This window comes from Oryx dammah, unplaced genomic scaffold, assembly GCF_014754425.2.
Source record: "Oryx dammah isolate SB20612 unplaced genomic scaffold, SCBI_Odam_1.1 HiC_scaffold_14, whole genome shotgun sequence".
Taxonomy (NCBI): Eukaryota; Metazoa; Chordata; class Mammalia; order Artiodactyla; family Bovidae; genus Oryx; species Oryx dammah.
The window spans coordinates 17,083,026-17,103,333 of record NW_024070198.1 but is presented as its reverse complement, the minus strand read 5'-3'; the positions used below and the strand labels follow the sequence as shown (position 1 = coordinate 17,103,333).

The 20,308-nt window shown below is 46.0% G+C and overlaps 1 protein-coding gene across 1 annotated transcript in view; it reads left to right on the top strand.

The window, feature by feature from the left end:
- TLL2 (tolloid like 2) overlaps positions 1–20,308 on the top strand; it is a 141,353-nt gene that overhangs the window by 15,477 nt on the left and 105,568 nt on the right. The window contains exon 2 of the mRNA XM_040254640.1: positions 18,921–19,031. Coding sequence (XP_040110574.1) covers positions 18,921–19,031 — 111 coding nt within the window. The remainder of the gene's footprint in view (positions 1–18,920; positions 19,032–20,308) is intronic.

The window sequence follows — 20,308 nt, the reverse complement described above, 5'->3', positions numbered from 1 at the left end:
CTTGGCTCCTCTGGAAAGTAGGATGATGCCAGCCAAGGCAGAAAGCAAAACTGGGTGTTCTCTTGAGATGGGATCAGCTTTCAGAGCTGAGTTGCTCGTGGTACCCATCTGTTTGTGGTGCTTTCCTAGGTCCTGACTGACATTAAAAAGATTTTTGTTAAGTATAGTTGATTTATAGTATTGTGTTGGTTTCAGGTTTATAGCACAATGATTCAGTTTTTTGTATATTATATTCATTATAGGTTATTACAAGATAATAGGTAAATTTCCATATCCTATACAGTATATCCTTGTTGCCTATTTTATATATAGTAGTTTGTATCTGTTATTCCTCAGAGAAGGCAATGGCACCCCACTCCAGTACTCTTGCTTGGAAAATCCCATGGACAGAGGAGCCTGGTGGGCTGCAGTCCATGGGGTCGCTAAGAGTCAGACACAACTGAGTGACTTCATTTTCACTTTTCACTTTCATGCATTGGAGAAGGAAATGGCAACCCACTCCAGTGTTCTTGCCTGCAGAATCCCAGGGATGGGGGAGCCTGGTGGGCTGCCATCTATGGGGTCGCACAGAGTCGGACACGACTGAAGCGACTTAGCAGCAGCATCTGTTATTCCTAGACCTCTAATTTGTCTTTCCCTCTCCCCTGTTTGTTTTGTAACAATCTTGTTTGTAACCACAAGTTTGTTTTCTCTGTGAGTCTGTTTCTGTTGTGTACATACATTCATTTCTACTATTTTTTAGATTCCAAATATAAGTGATACCATGTAGTATCTGTCTCTGACTTATTTCACTAAGCATAATATCCTGTAGGGCTACCTACATTGCTGCAAATGGCAGTATTTCATTCTTTTTATGGCTGAGTAATATTGCATTGTATATGTATAAAATGAAGTATCTTCTTAACCCACTCATCTGTTGATAGGCACTTGGGTTGCTCCCATATCTTGGCTATTGTAAATCAGCGCTGCTACAGACGTTGTTCTGCATCCACCTTTGTGAATTAGGGTTTTCATTTCCACCCAGAAGCGGAACTGTTGGATCATATGGTAGTTCTGGGCTTCCCAGGTTGCACTAGTGGTAAGGAACCCCCCTGCCAATGCAGGAGACCTAAGAGACGTAGGTTTGATCCCTGGGTCAGGAAGACCCTCTGGAGGAGGGCATGACAACCCACTCCAGTGTTCTTGCCTAGAGAATCCCACGGACAAAGGAGCTTGGCGGGCTGTGAGCCATAGGGTCGCACAGAGTCAGACACACTGAAGCAACTTAGCATGCATGGATCCATGATAGTTCTATTTTTGTTTTTATAAGGAACCTGCATACTATTTTCCATAGTGGCTGCACCAATTTACGTTCCCAACAATGGTCAAGGGTTCCCCTTTCTCGAACATTTCTTATTTGTAGATTTTTTGATGATAGCCATTCTGACAAGTGTGAAGGGATACCTTATTGTGATTTTTGATGTGCATTTCTCTGATAATTAGTGATGCTAAGCGTTTTTTCATGATTGACCTTTAACACAGGAAGTCCTATGGATTCTCAGGTCCTGCTGCTTTTCTGGTGTGCACGCTCAGACCCCTGAGTTTAGACTGTAAGTGGCTTCGAATAGAAAACTCTTAGCTGGAACAAATGGCCAATGGGTTATGGACATTGCCAGCATGATTTAGGGCCTAGATGGCAAATAGGTCCCAAATCACCTGGCATCTCCATCCTTTTGTGCTAGCTCTCTGTAGACTGTGTTGAGAGGGATATGAAGGGTGTGGCCTCCTGTCCAGGGCAGTAGGGCTGTGATTAGCTAAGGATAATTGCCGTGGGATAGAGGGGCTAAGAGGGGTGCATGTTTGTCTCATATTTGCTATCACTGGTTGATAGTCAGCAGATGTGGCTTCTAGATGTGATATTTTAAGCAAGTCAATTAACCTTCCTGGATCTTAGTTTCCTCATATGGAAAACAAGGGCATTGCTTGGGTGACTTTTAAACTCTCTCCATCTTAGAAATGCCATGATTCAAACTTGTTTGTGTGTGTGTGTGTTCATGTAGAACCTGCAGCAAATCTGTTTGATCCAATTAAACTATTTCCTTTTCCCCACCCATCTCTGCCATATGCTTGAGTAACTAAGTCCTCGATGCCGATGAAGGCCATTTCCCCAGGCTGGAGACCCTGGAGACAAGAGGCCTCCCATACTAAACAGATTCTCCTCTTTAATCTCAACCAAAAGATTCAGGAGGCATGATTCACAGGTCCTCCCGTTTCCTCTCCTCTGTCCCCTGCCAGCCTGAACCTCTCCCCTCCTGCTCTGCAAACATGCCTGAATGCAGAGTCCTGAAATTTAGGTTCATGGTTTCAAAGTTCATGGTCCTGAGAATAAACAAAAAAACTATTGTTGCATAGAGCTGCGGACCCCATTAACACCACCCCATGAATATTTATGGCGTGGAACTACAAAAGAACATAGAGGCCATATTGTATTTCCTAGAACTTTCTTTCCATCAGGTCCTTTCTCTGTGGGTCACTTTCATGTAAGCTTTGCTTATTTAGTTGCACACTTTAAGCCGATTAACTTTTCACTAAAAAAAAAACCCTCCCTGTTTGTTTGTACATACACTCCCTTGACAAAGATTCACAGAAAACTGCTTTAAACCTGGTAAATCCCTCCGCTGGAAACTTGACGTGAACTAAATGTGTCTCTGGGTAGGATTTCCCTGTTACCCTCCCTGCCTCTGGCCCCTCCAGCCCACCTCAGCCTGTTCCCTGAGAGGAATTCCAGTGGTCTGAAGGCTCTTGCAGGGGTCTGAAGACTCTTCCGGGAGCCTCTGCTCCCCTCTAGGGGACCATCTTTTGGAGCATTAGAGAGGTCCTTCCTGAGGCGGGTTATTGGGATGGACCTACCTACAAACGATAGGTCCTGGGTAGATGCCCTATTCTTCTCTAAAAGAAATTGGACTGAAATCAACATGAGAGCCGGAGAGACCTGGAGACATCACCTCCACTGCTCTCCAAACTTCAGTGAGTGAGTCACCTGTGAGGCTGGGCAGGATATGAACTTAACACGCATATTCCTGGACCCTGTCCCTAGAGATTCTGAATCCGTAAATGTGGGCAGGGCCTGGGAATCACTTGTGGTTAGGACCGTGAGTGGATAATTGAAAAATAAACTTCCTGCAAGGCCAGGCCGTAGGTGTAGAAATGAAAATCAAGGACTGCCCTGGTTGATGGAGATGAAGTGAGATGAGGTCAGGTGAGTACTTGCTGGAGGTCACTCCTATGGGATAAATCCAGGACTCTGTTGATTTTGGAGTGAACCCTGGGAGGGGGCAGGTCTGTGGTCAGGATGGGCAGGAAGGTTGTGGGGAGCCAGGCAGGGAGTGGGTATTGCCCAGCTGTGGCAGCCTTCCCTGGGCCTCCTGTTCTCTGGGTGGTGGGAAGCAGTCCTGGGGAGGGTGTGTTGGGAACAGAAGGCAACAGCAGAGTTGAAGGGGTCTCCCTCTGACTGGCTGGGCTTCTGCCTGGCTCACAGACTCCCCAGCTCTGTAGGCTCCAAGCCAAGGGCCACTTAACATCCCCAGAATCCTCCCTCGAGAATCTCTGGATTTCAGGGGGACCACTGGGGAGAGGGTTGTGAAGGGCCCTCTGGCTAGCCTCTTCTGCTCTCTGTCCCCTCCACTCACCCCCACTAGACTGTCCAGTCCAGGCCGGCCAGCAGCTCCTCTGGGAACACAGCTCTTACTGCTGACCATGAGATCAGCTCCCACCTTGCATCTCAGTTCTAGAAACAGTCCCACATGAGGCAGTGAACCGGGCTCCAAGTTCAGAGCTGAGAGGTCTGTGTTCCTCCTTTCTCACAGTTGTAAGCTAATAGGCTGGTCGTGAACTCCCCTGAGCCTGGCTTTCCCTGTGAAATGGAGCTGATGGTCTGTGCCCTGCCTTCTCCTAGGACTTGGGCGAGGAGCGTTCATTCACTCACTGGTTCCATATTTATGACCACGGAAGGTGCTAGAACTGAAGGTCCTTGCCCTCAGCAGGGTGCTGGGGTGGGGAAGAATGTGTGGGTGGAGGGGATGCAGACTGTGAAGTGCTAGGAGACCCAATGAGGGACTCCTGGGCCCACCTCCACCGTGGGGGCTCTAATAGCGCTGGGGCTCCGTTCCCTGTGTCTGAGCCTTCCTTTCCCCCTGCCCAGGCCCGCAGCTCCTGCAGCCTTATCTCCTGCCTCACTATCGTTGACGGTCCACATGACTGGTCCTCACTTCAGCCAGGCCCTCTTACCTGGATCCTTCTGCTCCTGCCCTGACAGTGCCTCGCTGTTTCTCCCCTCGGGGTCTTTGCACACGCTGACTCTTTGACCAGCATGCTCTTTTCCCCTTGTTATCCACTTGCCAGACTTCTGCCTACATGTCAACCTCCTATTCAAGTGTCACCCCTTCTGTGAGGCCTGTCACAGACTCAGCCCACCCCCGAGGCTGAGTAAGTACCTCTTCCTCTCCACACTTCCATCCCTGCCTGGGCAGCAGGGGTCACTTCAAGGCAAAGATGGGAGTTAGAACTGAGATGTGGCCTGGAACATGTTGCCTAATCTCTCTCAGCCAACTTTCCTCATCTGGAAAAAGAGCACGGTGATGCTGATGGCATGGAGTTGCAGTTGTGAGGGTTGAAGAGTGTGGAGAGCTTGGTGTGTGGCTGGTGCTCAGGAAGTGTCAGTCCTGGGACTCTCTTGGCAGTCGGTTGTTCAGACTCCATGCTTTCACTGCCGGGAGTGCAGGCTCAATCCCTGGTCAGGGAATTAAGATCCTACATGCCACGCAGCAAGACCAAAAAAAAAAAAAAAAGTTGTCAGCCCCTTTCTTTTCTCTTGGTCCAGAGAGAACAACTAGAACACTAGATTTGGGAGAAACAGACCCTGAGCTCCCTGTCACAGGAGGAGAGGTGTGAGGAGAGGCCACTCAGGCATCACGTGGTGGGTTGGACCCAGTAGCCCCTTCTGGTCCTAGAACGATTGCTGAGCAGTACAGCAGTCTCCTGGAGAAGGCAATGGCACCCCACTCCAGTACTCTTGCCTGGAAAATCCCATGGACGGAGGAGCCTGGTGGGCCGCAGTCCATGGGGTCGCTAAGAGTCTGACACGACTGAGCGAATTCACTTTCACTTTTATGCATTGGAGAAGGAAATGGCAACCCACTCCAGTGTTCTTGCCTGGAGAATCCCAGGGATGGGGGGGGCCTGGTGGGCTGCCATCTATGGGGTCGCACAGAGTCGGACACGACTGAAGTGACGCAGCAGCAGCAGCAGCAGCAGTCTCCACAGGTGTTCCTTAGGATGGAAGATTTGGTGGGAAGGAATGCCAGGGCAACCGCATTGGCAGATGTTGCATTCTCTTTCTCTTGGAGGGTTGTGATAATTTTGGGGAGCTTGGTCCTTGGAAGAAAAGCTATGACAAACCTAGATCGTGTACTAAAAAGCAGAGAACAAAGGTCTAGTATAGTGCTACAGCCAGCATAGTCAAACAAAGGTATAGTCAAAGCTACGGTTTTTCCAGTAGTCATATATAGATGTGAGAGTTGGACCATAAAGAAGGCTGAGCACTGAAGAACTGATGCTTTCGAACTGTGGTGTTGGAGAAGACTCTTGAGAGTCCCTTGGACTGCAAGGAGATCTAACCAGTTAATCCTAAAGGAAAGCAACCTTGCATATTCATTGGAAGAACTGATGCTGAAGCTGAAGCTCCAATACTTTGGCCACCTGATGCAAAGAACTAACTCATTGGAAAAGACCCCGATGCTGGGAAAGACTGAAGGCAAAGGGAGAAGGGGAAGACAGAGGACGAGATGGTTGGGTGACATCACCAACTCAATGGACATGAGTTTGAGCAAGCTCCGGGAGATGTGAAGGACAGAGAAGCCTGGCGTGCTGCAGTCCACGGGGTAGCAGAGTCAGACATGACTGAGAGCCTGAACAACAACGACAAACGGCTCTGAGAAGTACTGCAGTAAAGAAAGCAATTCATCTTATTCTGTTTTACTTTTTTCTTTATTGAGGTATAGTTGATTTACAATATTATGTTTCAGGTGCACAACATAATGATTGACAATTTTTGAAGATCATACTCCATTTACATTTATTATAAAATTTGACTGTATTCCCTGTGCTATACAATATGTCCTTGTAGCTTATTTATTTTATACATTATAGTTTGTACCTGTTAATTCCCTACCCCTATCTTGCCTTCCCCCATTCTCTCTCTCCACTGGTAACCACCAGTTTGTTCTCTCTGTCTATCTGTTTTGTTATATCTACATATTAAGAAAGCAGTTTAAATAGTGTTGCTGAAATTTGACTGGTGCTGGCTTAAATCTCGGGGATGAATTTTGGGTGAAGTCGAAAGAAATAGTTTGAAATTTCAGTGGTGAGGACTTAGTGCTTTCACTGCCAGGGATCTGGGTGTGATTTCTGATCAGAGAACTAAGATGCTGCTAGCCACGCAGTGTGGCCAAAACCCATAAAAGAACCTACCGATGAAACAGAGCCAGAATCAGGGACATAGAGAATAGGCTGCTGGTTGTCAAGGAGGAAGCCGGTGGGAGAGGGTTGGATGCAAACTGGTGTATTTAGAATGGATAAACAATAAGGTCCTACTATATAGTGCAGGGAACTATATTCAATTTCCTGTGATAAACCATAATGGAAAAGCAGTGATTAATACAAAATTGCAGCTTAATGATACTTCAATAAAAATAAATTTTAAAAAGTTATATTGTTTTGCCAGGCAAAGACGGCCATACCTGGCTAATACCTTCAAGACTGTGTGTCTCACCCTGGAGGGGTAGTGAGGAGTCTCACAGTGTTCAAGGAGCGGGGAGTGATCAGCTCGTGGACATTCTTCTGATTGGTTGGTGGTGATGTAATTGGGAGTCAGCATCATCAACCTTCTGGTTCTAACTGGTCTGGGATCTCCATGCTTATGGGCAGCATACAGTGAACGTCTTCCTCCTAGTGGGGGTTTCAGTATCTGCAAAACAGCTCAAAGGACGTGGCTCAGAATATTATCTATAGTCCTTGAGGAAGAACTGAAGGTCCTTGACTTTGTTTAATGGCTAAAGTATTATTATTTTGTCTTGCTTGACTGTTTTCCTTTCTTTCTGCCTTTTCTCATATCTCTGATGAAATTTATACTTTGACTAAAGTTTTTCTACAGACAAAAGGCATGGATGGCGGTCTATTCTGAGAAAGCCTCGTAGGCTCTGCTTGTTTACAATAGTGTTTCTTATTAACGTCTTAGAATGTGAAACTTTGGGAGAACTTGACTTGGTGGAGCGGGCTGTGATTTGGGAATCAGGAAGGCATTTTTTACTTAAAACACCCATGAAGCCTCATCCTGCCTACATGACCTTGGCCAATTCCTACCTCCTCTCTGGGCCTTCCTTTGAAGGTAATGTATAGGAGGCATTTATCTTGATCCCTGGGACAGAGTGCTGTGTGCTTCAGTTAAGATGCTGTGCTATGGGGACCCTGAGATGGGACCTTCTGGGATGGGCCTTTCCCTGCAAGGATTAGGTCATGATCATCTTATGCAGCCTGGAGGTCATTCTCGTGGAATCAGACGGGGAACATGACAACTGTAGAACTGAGAGACTTTACAGTTATTTATTGTTATTACAGAAGTTACATATGTCCTCCATCTCCATGTTCTGTGACCTTGAAGTCAGCCACGGTGGGTGTATTTATACCAGAGAAATAAGACTTTGTTCTCCCCCAGCCAGTTGTTAAATATCAGCACATCCTCGATTATATATCATTAGACAGTATTTCCTTAAAATGTCTCCTTTTTTATTTTCAAACTTACTACATAATAGCTTTAAATTTTTATTTGACTACTTTCAAGGTTTCTATTTTTGATTTCTAAAAAGCAGTTTTCCAGTTGAATTTCATAATCTTTTCCTGATAGTCAGTGTCCAGAGCTTCCTAACCAAACTCCACCACCAGGTGACAACTCCCTGAATTGCAGGTTGGAGATCCATTGGGGTCAGCCAGGACTGGAAAAGATGGCATTTTCTTTTTAAAAAAATTAATTTATTTATTTTAATTGGAGGCTAATTACTTAACAATATTGTAGTGGTTTCTGCCTTACATTGACATGAATCAGCCATGGGTGTACATGTGTCCCCCATCCTGAACCCCCTCCCACATCCTTCCCCATCCCATCCTTCAGGGTTGTCCCATTGCACCAGCCCTCAGTTCCCTGTCTCATAAATAGAACCTGGACTGGCGATCTATTTCACATATGGTAATATACATCTTTCAATGTTATTCTCTCAAATCATCCCACACTTGCCTTCTCCCACAGAGTCCAAAATCTGTTCTTTATCTCTGTGTCTCTTTTGCTGTCTCACATATAAGATCATCATTACCATCTTTCTAAATTCCATATATATGTGTTCCAGTTCCAGTTCAGTCGCTTAGTCATGTCCGACTCTTTGCGACCCCATGAATCGCAGGACGCCAGGCCTCCCTGTCCATCACCAACTCCCGGAGTTCACTCAAACTCACGTCCATCGAGTCGGTGATGCCATCCAGCCATATCATCCTCTGTCGTTCCCTCCTCCTCCTGCCCCCAGTCCCTCCCAGCATCAGGGTCTTTTCCAGTGAGTCAACTCTTCGCATGAGGTGGCCAGAGTAATGGAGTTTCAGCTTTAGCATCAGTCCTTCCAATGAACACCCAGGACTGATCTCCTTTAGAATGGACTGGTTGGATCTCCTTGCAGTCCAAGGGACTCTCAAGAGTCTTCCCCAACACCACAGTTCAAAAGCATCAATTCTACCGTGCTCAGCTTTCTTTATAGTCCAACTCTCATATCCATACATGACCACTGGAAAAACCATAGCCTTGACTAGACAGACCTTTGTTGGCAAAGTAATGTCTCTGCTTTTGAATATGCTATTAGGTTGGTCATAACTTTCCTTCTAAGGAGTAAGCGTCTTTTAATTTCATGGCTGTAGTCACCATCTGCAGTGATTTTGGAGCCCAGAAAAATAAAGTCTGATGCTGTTTCCAGTTTCCCTATCTATTTGCCATGAAGTGATGGGACCAGATGCCATGATCTTAGTTTTCCTTTCTGACTTACTTCACTCTGTGTAATAGGCTCCAGTTTCATCAAACTCATTAGAACTGATTCAAATGCATTCTTTTTAATAGCTGAGTAATATTCCATTGTGTATATGTACCACAGCTTTCTTATCCATTCATCTGCCGATGGACATCTAGGTTGCTTCCAAGTCCTAGTTATTGTAAACAGTGCTGCAATGAACACTGGGGTATATGTGTCTCTTTCAGTTCTGGTTTCCTCAGTGTGTATGCCCAGCAGTGGGATTGTTGGGTCATATGGCAGTTCTATTTCCAGTTTATTAAGGAATCTCCACACTGTTCTCCATAGTGGCTGTACTAGTTTGCATTCCCACCAACAGTGTTAAGAGGGTTCCCTTTTCTCCACACCCTCTCCAGCATTTATTGTTTGTAGACTTTTTGATAGCAGCCATTCTGACCGGTAAGAGATGGAACCATATTGTGGTTTTGATTTCCATTTCTCTGATAATGAGTGATGTTGAGCATCTTTTCATGTGTTTGTTAGCCAAAAAGATAGCATTTTCGTTAGTGTGCATTTTAGATCTTTCCTATGGCCTATACACCCATGTTCTACATTTTTTGTGAAGAATTACCCTGCTTGACCTTTTCCTTATAGCCATGTCAGGCACAGAGGGGTAGAGGAGAGCCCATGGCCCCAGGGGCATGGTTGCTGGAGGCAAAGCCTCTGGTGCCTTGAGTCAGTGCTTCTCAGACTTCACCATGTACATGTTCCACCTGGGGATCCTGTTAACACGCAACTTCTGATTCAGCAGCTTTGGGACAGGCCCTGGGAGTGGGTGTTTCTATCACCTTTCAAGATGAGGTCAATGCTACCCACCTAGCGTGTGTGTGCTCAGCTGCTCAGTCATGTCCAACTCTTTGTGACTCCTTGGACTGTAGCCTGCCAGGATCCTCTGACTGTGGGGATCTCCAGGCAAGAATACTGGAGTGGGTTGCCAGTAGCCAGGGGTCGGTGGTGGAGGAAGAAAGTTACCCAAGTGGTAGGAATCCTTCCTTCAAAGAGTCTTCTCTTAGGAGGCTGACAGGTCTTGCCTTTTGGTAACCATTCAATAGCTGTGTGTTTTGAATGTGCAGACTTAGCTCATTAGACTCTAAATACTGTTCAGCTGATATGTTGATTTCAATTATTTGTTTGTGATTTATTTTGATGAGAGGTTCAAAACCAACTTGACTTTTCCTCAAAGAGCTAACCCATTGTCTCCATGTAATTCACTGATTTTGATTAATCCTCCTCTTTCCACAGATTTGTGAGACCTCTTTTGTCATATATACATTTTCTTATATAGACTAGGGATTGCTCCCAGACTATTCCATGTTGCAGGTTTGTCTAAGATTTATAACCTATTTTCATGTTTGATGAGGCCAGTCACCTTTGGTACTTTTCTCCTTGACTTTTATCACCTAATTATGCAGATGAACTTTAATATTCTTTTGTAAATAATAGGAAAAAATTTATTGGACTTTTGACTTAAATATGTTAAACCTACACATTAGTTCAGAAAGAATATTTCAGAAACAGAGTATGTGTTTCCTTTCATGTCAGTTTTTATAGGTTTTAGTAGAATTTTACAGTGTCAGCATGGTACTACTTTTTTTTTTTTTTTTGGCTTCACCCTCCAGCCTGTAGGATCTTAGTTCCCTGACCAAGGATTGAACCTGAGACCCCTGCATTGGAAGTTTGGAGTCCTAACCACTGAACCATGGAAGCCCCAGCATAGGACTACTATTTGTGTCAAGGTTTTTCCTAGATACGTGATCCTTTTTTGCTGCTGTTTTAAACAGGATTTATTATTTTATATTATTATATTGTATGTTATACAATATTTTATTTTATATTATTTATATTGTATACTTGGGCTTCCTCAGTGGCTCAGTGGTGAAGGCGCTTTCTGCAATGCAAGAGACACAGGAGACGTGGGTTCAGTCTCTGGGTCGGAAAGATCCCCTGGAGAAGGGCATGGCAACCCACTCCAGTATTCTTGCCTAGAGAATCCCATGGACAGAGAAACCTGGCGAGCCTCAGTCCATAGGGTCGCAAAGAGTCAGACAGAACTGAGGCAACTGAACATGCACGTAGGCATGCACATATTGTATACTTACAGCAGTTAGCCACATGTGGCAATTTAGATTAATTAAAATAATCTGAAATACCGAGGGGTATCTGCTTAGCTCTAGCATGCCAGCCTGACATGCTGATCTCACCGGTGAAGGCCATACTCTTGATCCTTTGGCTCTGGCTCTCAGTCATCCTCTATGGCCTGTCATGTTGGCCTCAGGCCTCTGCTGTTCCGCTGGCCCTCTTGACACCCCTGCATCCTCCCTAGGCATGTGGGAGCACCCAGAGTCCCAGACACCAGTTTCTGGGACCAGATTGGAAGCACCCTTTGCCCACGTCTCTGGACATTGCCCTCCACTCCCACTGTCCCATTGCCCCTGTGTGTGGTGGGTGGGCGGCTTCTTCTAGACTTGCAGCCGCACTGGGCTATACCCTGGGGAACTTCCTAAGAGCCTTGTGTGCACAGGCTCCCTCACACCACATGGCCCATTCATATCCTCTGACGTGGAAGGCTTCTTCCTACTCACCCTTCAGCTGATGGGGCCTCCCCAGGTCATATCCAACTCCTTCCCTGAAGTAGCCTTCATCTTCTTCCCTCCCAGGGGCCACAACGGCAGAATAGATGCAGGAAATAAGACTCACTACCTATTGAAAATTTAATGTTTTCAGATATGCCTGTCATTTCAAAAGGAAGGAAACCTGGTTACTTCCTAGGCAGGTGGCTGAGGAATAATTTAGCCTGGCTTTGGGCATTGAGCTTACATAAATAGAATTTGGAACACACTTTCCTTTCATTAATTTATCAATAAATATTTTGTGAGCATATTTTTGGTATCAGACATTGTTCTGGGCACTAGGGATATTTGTAGCAAAAAAAGTAGACAAAAATCTTTGCCCTCATTAACAGACCTTCTAGTGGTACCTTGGGTCCTGGTTTTATGGTGGGTCGTTATTCAACCTGAGTTTTATGCATAATACTTTTTGCTCATCTTGAGAGTGGCTTGGAGACTATCTCCTATGGGGTTAAGAGCTAATGGCCTGTCCTCATTTTCTGACAAGCCTTAGTCTGTTGGATAGAGACATAGTGATCATCCCTGTAGCAGAATGTGCACTTCTTTCTATTTCACACACTAAAAAAACCCTTAAAGGAGGGTCAAGAAGCTCTTTCTGGGTCTCAGATTTCATATTCGGGTATAGAGACTCAGGCCAGAAGACAGTCTTCTGAAGTTCCTCAAGGCTTTCATTCAACAGATGTTTCCTGCTCTCTGTGCTGAGGATGGACCTACAGGACAGGCAGACAATCCTCGCCTTCATGAAACTTCGAAGATAGAAGTTAATTAAATTCTGTTGTGATGAGACCCCTGGTGGCTCATATAGTAAAGAATCTGCCTGCCAATGCAGAAAATGAGGGTTCAATCCCTGGGTCAGGAAGATCCCATGGAGAAGGAAATGGCAACCCACTCCAGTAGTCTTGCCTGGGAAATCCCATGGACAGAGGATCCTGGAGAGCTACTCCATGGGGTCACAAAGAGTTGGACATGACTGAGCGACTGAACGTGATGAGACTGTAGAGGAGAAGTTCTAGTAGAATGGCCTGGCCTTAGGACTCAGAGCAGCTCAGGTGTGGTAGAACGTCCTGCGACTCTTCTGGAACAAGAGGACTCTCCAGTCCATTCAAGAGAGACCCGCAAGTTGTCTTGGAAAAAAGCAGGAGACAAAGGCTTTGTCTAGTTGAGAGGAGAGGCTGTTTCAGAAATGGACTGCCTCTGTAACTCCATGGATGCAGCCCTCAGAGTCCCTGCAGTCAGATGGAGCCCACCTCTGAGGATGGGAGCCTGGCAGGAGGCTCCAGGGGCATCCTTCTCTTGCAAGCAGAGCCCGTCCTGTGTGCTTGGCTCAGTAAATGTTTCCATCCTGCCTTCCTCAGTCTGCTCTTTATCGTGCCTTTCTGCTGGAGGAGGAGCCCTAAAGCCACAGTAGATACTGTGTTGACATGAAGTTGTGACCTCTGGGGAATCCCAGAGTGCCAGCACCTGCCTCCAAGCTGACTCCTGAGCATTCTTATGTTCTCCTATGGGGCATTGGTTGAGATCGTTGAAGGAACTAGGTGCAGAAGAGCATGCACGTTGCTGTTGGAGTCTGGGGTGATGGCTCCCCACTGTTGCCTCAGGCTTATTTTGAATATCCAGAGCCCATGTCTTCCCCCTTTGGCACTGGGATTTTCACTCTTGGCTCCCAAATGCATGTGGACAGATTCTACTGTACTAGTTCAGATGACAGCATGATGAGAAGCGTCCTGAACTGGAGCCTTGGCTCTGCGAAAAGCCTTGCTCAGGGACCTTGAACAAATCACTCAGCCCCTCTCCACAACATGCTCGTGTCTATGGAAGGGGATCAGGGTAGAGGAGATGACAACCTGATTCTGGACCTCTGTTCTGGGGTACCAGTTACTCTGGTCTGAAGCCTGATGTTGGGGAGCTTCCAGAGCCCAGTGCAGTGCTGGCGAATCATTCTAGGAAAGGCATCTAGGTGACAGGCAGCAGCCTTCTTGAACCGTGTCTTTGAGGGACAAGTTTCAGTCGCTCAGTCGTGTCCGACTCTTTGCGACCCCACGGGCTGCAGCATGCCAGGCTTCCCTGTCCATCATCAACTCCCGGAGCTTGCTCAAATTCAAGACCGTCAAATTGGTGATGCCATCCAACCATCTCATCCTCTGTGGTCCCCTTCTCCTCCTGCCCTCAATCCTTCCCAGCATCAGGTCTTTTCTAAGGAGTCAGTTCTTCACATCAGGTGGCCAAAGTATTGGAGTTTCAGCTTCAGCATCAGTCCTTCCAGTGAATATTCAGGACTGATTTCCTTTAGGATGGACTGGTTTGATCTCCTTGAGGGACAAAGGAGCTGCCTTTAGGATTCCGAGACAGCATCCGTTAGACAGAAGGGCAGTGTGTGAGATCAGACGTGGTGTCTGGGACCCTCCAGGACCACAGGAGAGGAGGCTAGGCTGGTGTGAGAGGGGGCTCTCTGGGTCCTGAGATGGGCAGTCCAGTGGCAGACCCTGTGGCCTTCCCAGTGTGTGCTCCCAGGGGCAGGCTGGGCCAGCCCCTTCTGTGGGGCTGTGGGTAAGGGCTGCCCTGGGCTGGGTGCTAGCGGTAAGTCAATGACCCCCTTGCGGGCGTGGGAGAGGTCATACCTGTTACAGCCTCTCTTGATCTCACTGTCCATCACCATTAATGGGAGCCGTTGCTGAGGATCTCCATGTCTGGAAGGTGAAACTCAGCTGAGCATCTTATATTTACCCAGTGGTGCCTGGTGCCAACTTTACTCACAGTATCTCACTTGATGCTCACAACAACCTTGTGGGGAAGCTATGATAATTATTTATTCTCATGTGAAAGATGAGGAAACTGAGATTCAAGGGAGGTCATGTGTTTGCGGTTACACAGGCACAGCTTGGACAGTTTGTCTCATTCAATACTTCCACTCTTAGCCAGAGCATCTGTATGATGACTTTTCTTAGTGTAGATAAAATGAGATTTGCTATATGAAATATGTGTATAATTGGAGTCTGTCCTCAAGGCACTTGGAATCTGGTAGAACGGGAAGCTGAGGAAGGAAACGTGGGAACTGAAAAAAGCCCGGGTTTGGTTGCTCTGGCTCTGCCACTCACTGGCTGTGTGACCCCAAACAAGTCATTCTCTTCTTGGAATTTCAGTTTCTTCATCTATAAAATGGGAAGGAGAAAGGTCAAGAATTACTGCATATGGACAATCCAATATTAATTGTAAAGCACTATAGAACATACTATTCCTCCCCACACCTCCAGCTTCACTTCCTCTACCCCGACCCTTGCATTTGTGGGCTCAGTAAATATTTGTTAGGTAGATGCCCAGACAGAATTTAGCTCCTGTGGTCTGGTTGATGTGGTCTGGTTGGGACTGTTTTTCCTAAAGGAACACGGAGAAAGGCTGGCATGTTTCAGGACTGGGAGGAATACTTTCATGCAGAGATATGGCTGTTGGGAGCTGAGTGAGCTTCACAGGGCAGGGGCTTCTGGATGAAGACAGAGCGGAGTAGGAGAAAGACAGGGAACCCAGTGAAAATTACAGTGACATGACTTCACTGAGTGCTCCCTCAGGGCCAGGACCTGTCGTACTGAGTGTTTAAATTAACACACTTACTTCATTTAGTTCTTGCCAACTCTGCAAGGTAGGTAATTCTATTTCAAGATGAGGAAACCGAGGCTCAGCGAGGTCAAATGATTTGTTGAAGGTCACACAGCTATCAAATGGCCATAACAGGATTTGAACCTAGGATTCCTCTGGCTTAAAATGACATGTTTTTAATCAACCTACCTCCCCAGGTGAACAATACAACACATGCAGGCTGGAAGTGCTTTCAGGAAGAATTCCTTATGTGGGAAGCATCCTGGGACTTCTTCCCTTTGAAGCAGGAGGACTCCTGAGTGCTGGACATTGAAGGGCTGGAAACCAGATGGAGACCAAGGCGGGCTGAGGAAGCCCAGGAGGCATTTCTCGGCAGCCCTCTGACTTAGGAAGCTCCCTTGCCCTGACCTCTGTTACTCTCTGGTTTGCAAACTGGTGTGTGTAGGGATACCAGAGACTTAGCAAGGGGTGCACTGTGCAGAGAATTTAAGGGAATGAATATCCAGATTCTAAAGCTTCCACACAAGATTCTGTATTAAAACTGCTGGAGGATGCCCTGGTCATGGTGGTCCCTCCCCAGCTTTACCGAAGAAAGCGTCACTTGTCACTCATCCTGGAGTACAAAAGCCTCTGAGCACTAAAGGGAAAATGAGAAATGACTAGTCACAGAGCAGCCTTCTCTGATGATGAGTCAAAGTATCTTGGAAAAGGAAATGGCAGCCCACTGCAGTATTCTTGCCTGGAGAGTCCCATGGACAGAGGAGCCCGACAGGCTACCATCCAGGGGTCGCAAAGAGGTGAACACAACTAAAAACAACAGGCACTTTCGACCTGGCATTCTCATGTACATCCGTGGTGGATTCATGTCAATGTATGGCAAAACCAATACAGAATTGTAAAGTAAAATAAAAAATAAATAAATTAAAAACAAAAACAAAAACCAAAACCACTAAAATAAATAAATAAATAAATAAATAAAAATTATTTTGGGGACCTCCCTCTGGTCCAGCGGCTAAGACTACATGCTCCCAAGGCAAGGGGCCTGGATTTGATACCTGGTCAGGGAATTAGATCCCACATGCCCCAACCAAGACCTAGCACAGTCAAAAAATAATAAATGAATAAAATATTTGAAAAATTATTTGGGGGATATGTGGGCACAAAAGCTTGAACATCATTGTGCTGTTTCCTTGGCTTGTTGAAGTCTTCCCAGGTCCTGTTAATATCCTCCCTTTGCCTTCTGCCCTCTTGCTTCTCTGTCTGCTCTCAGAATGTGAGGAGTGCTCCTGACTACACAGTGAATGCATCATTGACAAGGATGTTTTTCCTTTGAGGAAAAGATGGCACTATATTGTGGACTTGGGCTAAATCTTCAGAAAGGTGGGAGGGGCTCAGGACCCTCAGCTGGAAGCCATCTTTGGCTGAGCCAACTTTGTTACACCTTTCGACAAGGTGAAAAGAAGTGTAAATTTCAAAGAGTTAAGCAAATCGGTAGTTGTGCAAACCATCACCACAGTACAATTTTAGAACATTTCTACTACCTGGAAAAATTCCTTAATGACAGCTTATAGTCTGATCTCATCCACACCGCCAGCCGTAAGCAATCACTGTTCTTTCTAGCTGTGTAAACTTGCCTTTCTAGATGCTTCATATAAATGGAATCATATAAGATGTGGTCTTCTGCATCTGGTTTCTTTCACTTAGCATGATGTTTTTTAGAATCACGTATTGTAGCATGTGTCAAGCCTTTTTTTTTTTTTAAGTTTGTTCTTTTTAATTGCTAGATAGTTTTCCATCATATAGATAGAGCACATTTTGTTTATCCATTCAACAGTTGATAGACATTTAGGTTGTGTTCAAGTTTGGGGCAATTATTAATAAGGCTCCTAGAGCCTGGCAGGCTGCAGTCCATGAGGTTGCAAAGAATTGGGCACAACTGAGCGACTAAGCACAGCACAGCACATTACTAAGCTGCTGTTAGCATTTGAGTACATGTCTTTATGTGGACCTATATTTTCATTTCCTTTGTGGACATCTCTAGGAGTGAAATTGCTAGGTCTTGTGATAAATTTAACTTTGTAGGAAAATGCCAAAAACCTTCCATAGGGAGTATTCCATTTTATATCCCTGCTGGCATTGAATGAGGGTTCCCAATTCTCTATACCATGAGCCTGAGTTTTAATCAGTCTTTGTTACTCAAAGGCCTTCTCAGTTTTTCTTTTACTGTTTAGTGATAAGAACAGGTTGGCTCTTCCAACTCCCCAAGTTCCTGATTTTCCAGATTCTCTCCATTCCTTTTCATTCCCACTACGAAATGATAGATTCTTTTTTTTTAATTCAACTTATATAAACAACAACAACATAAAAACAATAAAAATAATTTACCTATTTCTCCCACACCTACCCCACGCCCTGCCTCTGGAGTTTGTAGATATACCTACCATGTTTGTATATGTATATATACATATACGCTTTCCTGTGGAATATATATATTCTACATGTAAATGAGATCATGTGATCTCATGTGATGTTTGTCTTTCTCTGACTTATTTCACTTAGTCTAATGCCCTCCACATCCATCCATGTTGTTGCAGCTGGCAAGATTTTGTTCTTTTTTCATGGCTGACACTTATGTTGTTTCCGTATCTTGACTATTGTAAATAGTGCTGCAGTGAATGTGGAGATACAGATATTGTTTCAAATCAGTGTTTTCATTTTCTTTAGATAAGTACTCAGAAGTGGAACCGCTAGGTCACATAGTAGTTCTATTTTTCATTTTTGGGGGAAACCGCCAGACTGTTTTCCATAGTTTTTTGTTTAGTCACTAAGTCACGTCTGATTCTTTTGCAACCCCATAGACTGTAGGCTGCCAGGCTCCTTTTTCAGTGGGATTTCCCAGGCAAGCATACTGGAGTGGGTTGGCATTTCTTTCTCCAGAGTATCTTCCTGACCCAGGGATTGAACCTGTGTCCTCAGCATCGGAAGGCGGGTTCTTTACCACTGAGCCACCAGGAAAGCTTGTTTTCCATAGGAGCTGTACCAATTTACATTCCCACCAACAGTGCACAAAGGTTTCTTTTTTTTTTTTTAATATTTATTTATTTGGCTGTGCTGGGTCTTAGTGGTAGCATGTGGGATCTAGTTCCCTGACCAGGGATCAAACCCAGGACCCCTGCACTGGGAGCTCAGAGTCTTAGTCACTGGACCACCAGGGAAGTCCCCACAAAGGTTTCTTTTTCTCCACCTCTTTTCCAACACTTCCTTTTCTAGTGTTTTTGACAACAGCCATTCTAACAGAGGTGAGACAATATTTCACTCTGGTTTTGCATTTTCCTGACCTAGGCCTTTAATCTTCAGTGCAGTTGGCCCCAGCCCTGTGGCTTTCAGGCACAGTTCTGTTGTTTTCTCTCTACCAGTCCTACCTCTTAGGCTCAGGGAGAAATTTGATTGGATGGACTATCTTTTCTAGAGTTTGCTACTTAGCTTCCAATGCCCTCTGGGCCACTAGTAAATTCATTCTTTGATCTCCAGCTTAGATTGATACACTTCTATTTTTCCTTCCCAGCTGTCTTTTGGGGAGACATTGCCTTAGATGAAGAGGACCTGAAGTTATTTCACATCGACAAAGCCCATGACTGGGTCAAGCAGTCAGCGGAGGACATGGGGCACAGCACAGGTAAGTATGGTGTCCTCTCCGCCCCTGCCCTGGAGGGAAGGGCCAGGGGCTCGGACACAGGTAGGTGTCCCCTCCACCCCTGCCCCAGAGGGAAGGGCCCGGGGTTCGGACACAGATAGGTGTGGACCACAAATCATTGGTATTTGGCCTGTTGGTCCAGGGCCCACCTGTCAATGGAAAACCAGAGGGACCACACCTTTGCAGGCTGGGAAGCTGAAGTTTTCCTGTCCCTCTAAGAAAACCTCCATTTGCCTCTTTATCCAAAGGTTCAACCCTGAGCTCAGAGACCTGAACTCAACATAGGTTCTCAGGACTCTGGCCTCAGGGTCTAGCGCTTCACAAATGGAGAGAATTCCTGGAGAGGTTCCACCGAAGGCATGTGGTGGTGATGCTGATGCTGATTAGTAGTGGGAAGATGCTTGTGGCGGGGAGATGGCGAGGGAGCAGGGGTCTTGTGTACTTGCTTGGCCTACAAACCAGGTGGAAATCCCCCCCGGGCCAGGAAACACTGACGAGGCATATAACGCTTCGACAACACCTCTCCCACCCTCCTTCCATGCCTTCACCTTGGGGTAAGCAGTAATGAGACTGGTTCCTGAGTTCTCCTCACCTCCCTGCCCACTGTACTCAGACGCCTCTCCTCCGTGGAATCTCCAGTCTCAGAAAGAAGCCCAGGGGGCTGCATTGTGGAAGATGATAGCCTGTGTGGCTGACAGTGAGCAAGGCTCCTGTGGGCCAGATGCTACACTTTCTCTCCCACCTGTGACCCCTCTACCCACCCTCCCTTCCTTTCTTTTGAGGCTTTAAAAAATTGTGGTAAGAACACTTAACTTGAGATCTACCGTCTTAACAAAATGTTAAATGTACAACACAATACTGGAAACTACAAGCACGATGTGATACAGCAGATCTCCAGAGCATTCATCTTGCATAACTGATGATACTCTACTGTGTTAGAATACTGGATACTTGCCTTTTTAGCACCTCTCATGGGTCTAATGCAGTGCTGGTAAGAGAAAGAGGAATAGCATGTGGCCTCCGCCTTCAAGGAGAGCTTTCATGCCAGGCAGACAGAGTTTAGACCTGGATGAGCCCACTAACATCTCAAAGTTCAGTCTTCCTGTCTCTAAAATGAGGATGAAACCAGCGTACCCGTCAGTAGGGGTTGGGAGGATTTACTCTGAAAGGATGGGGAAGGCAATGGCACCCCACTCCAGTACTCTTGCCTGGAAAATCCCATGGACAGAGGAGACTGGTAGGCGGCAGTCCATGGGGTC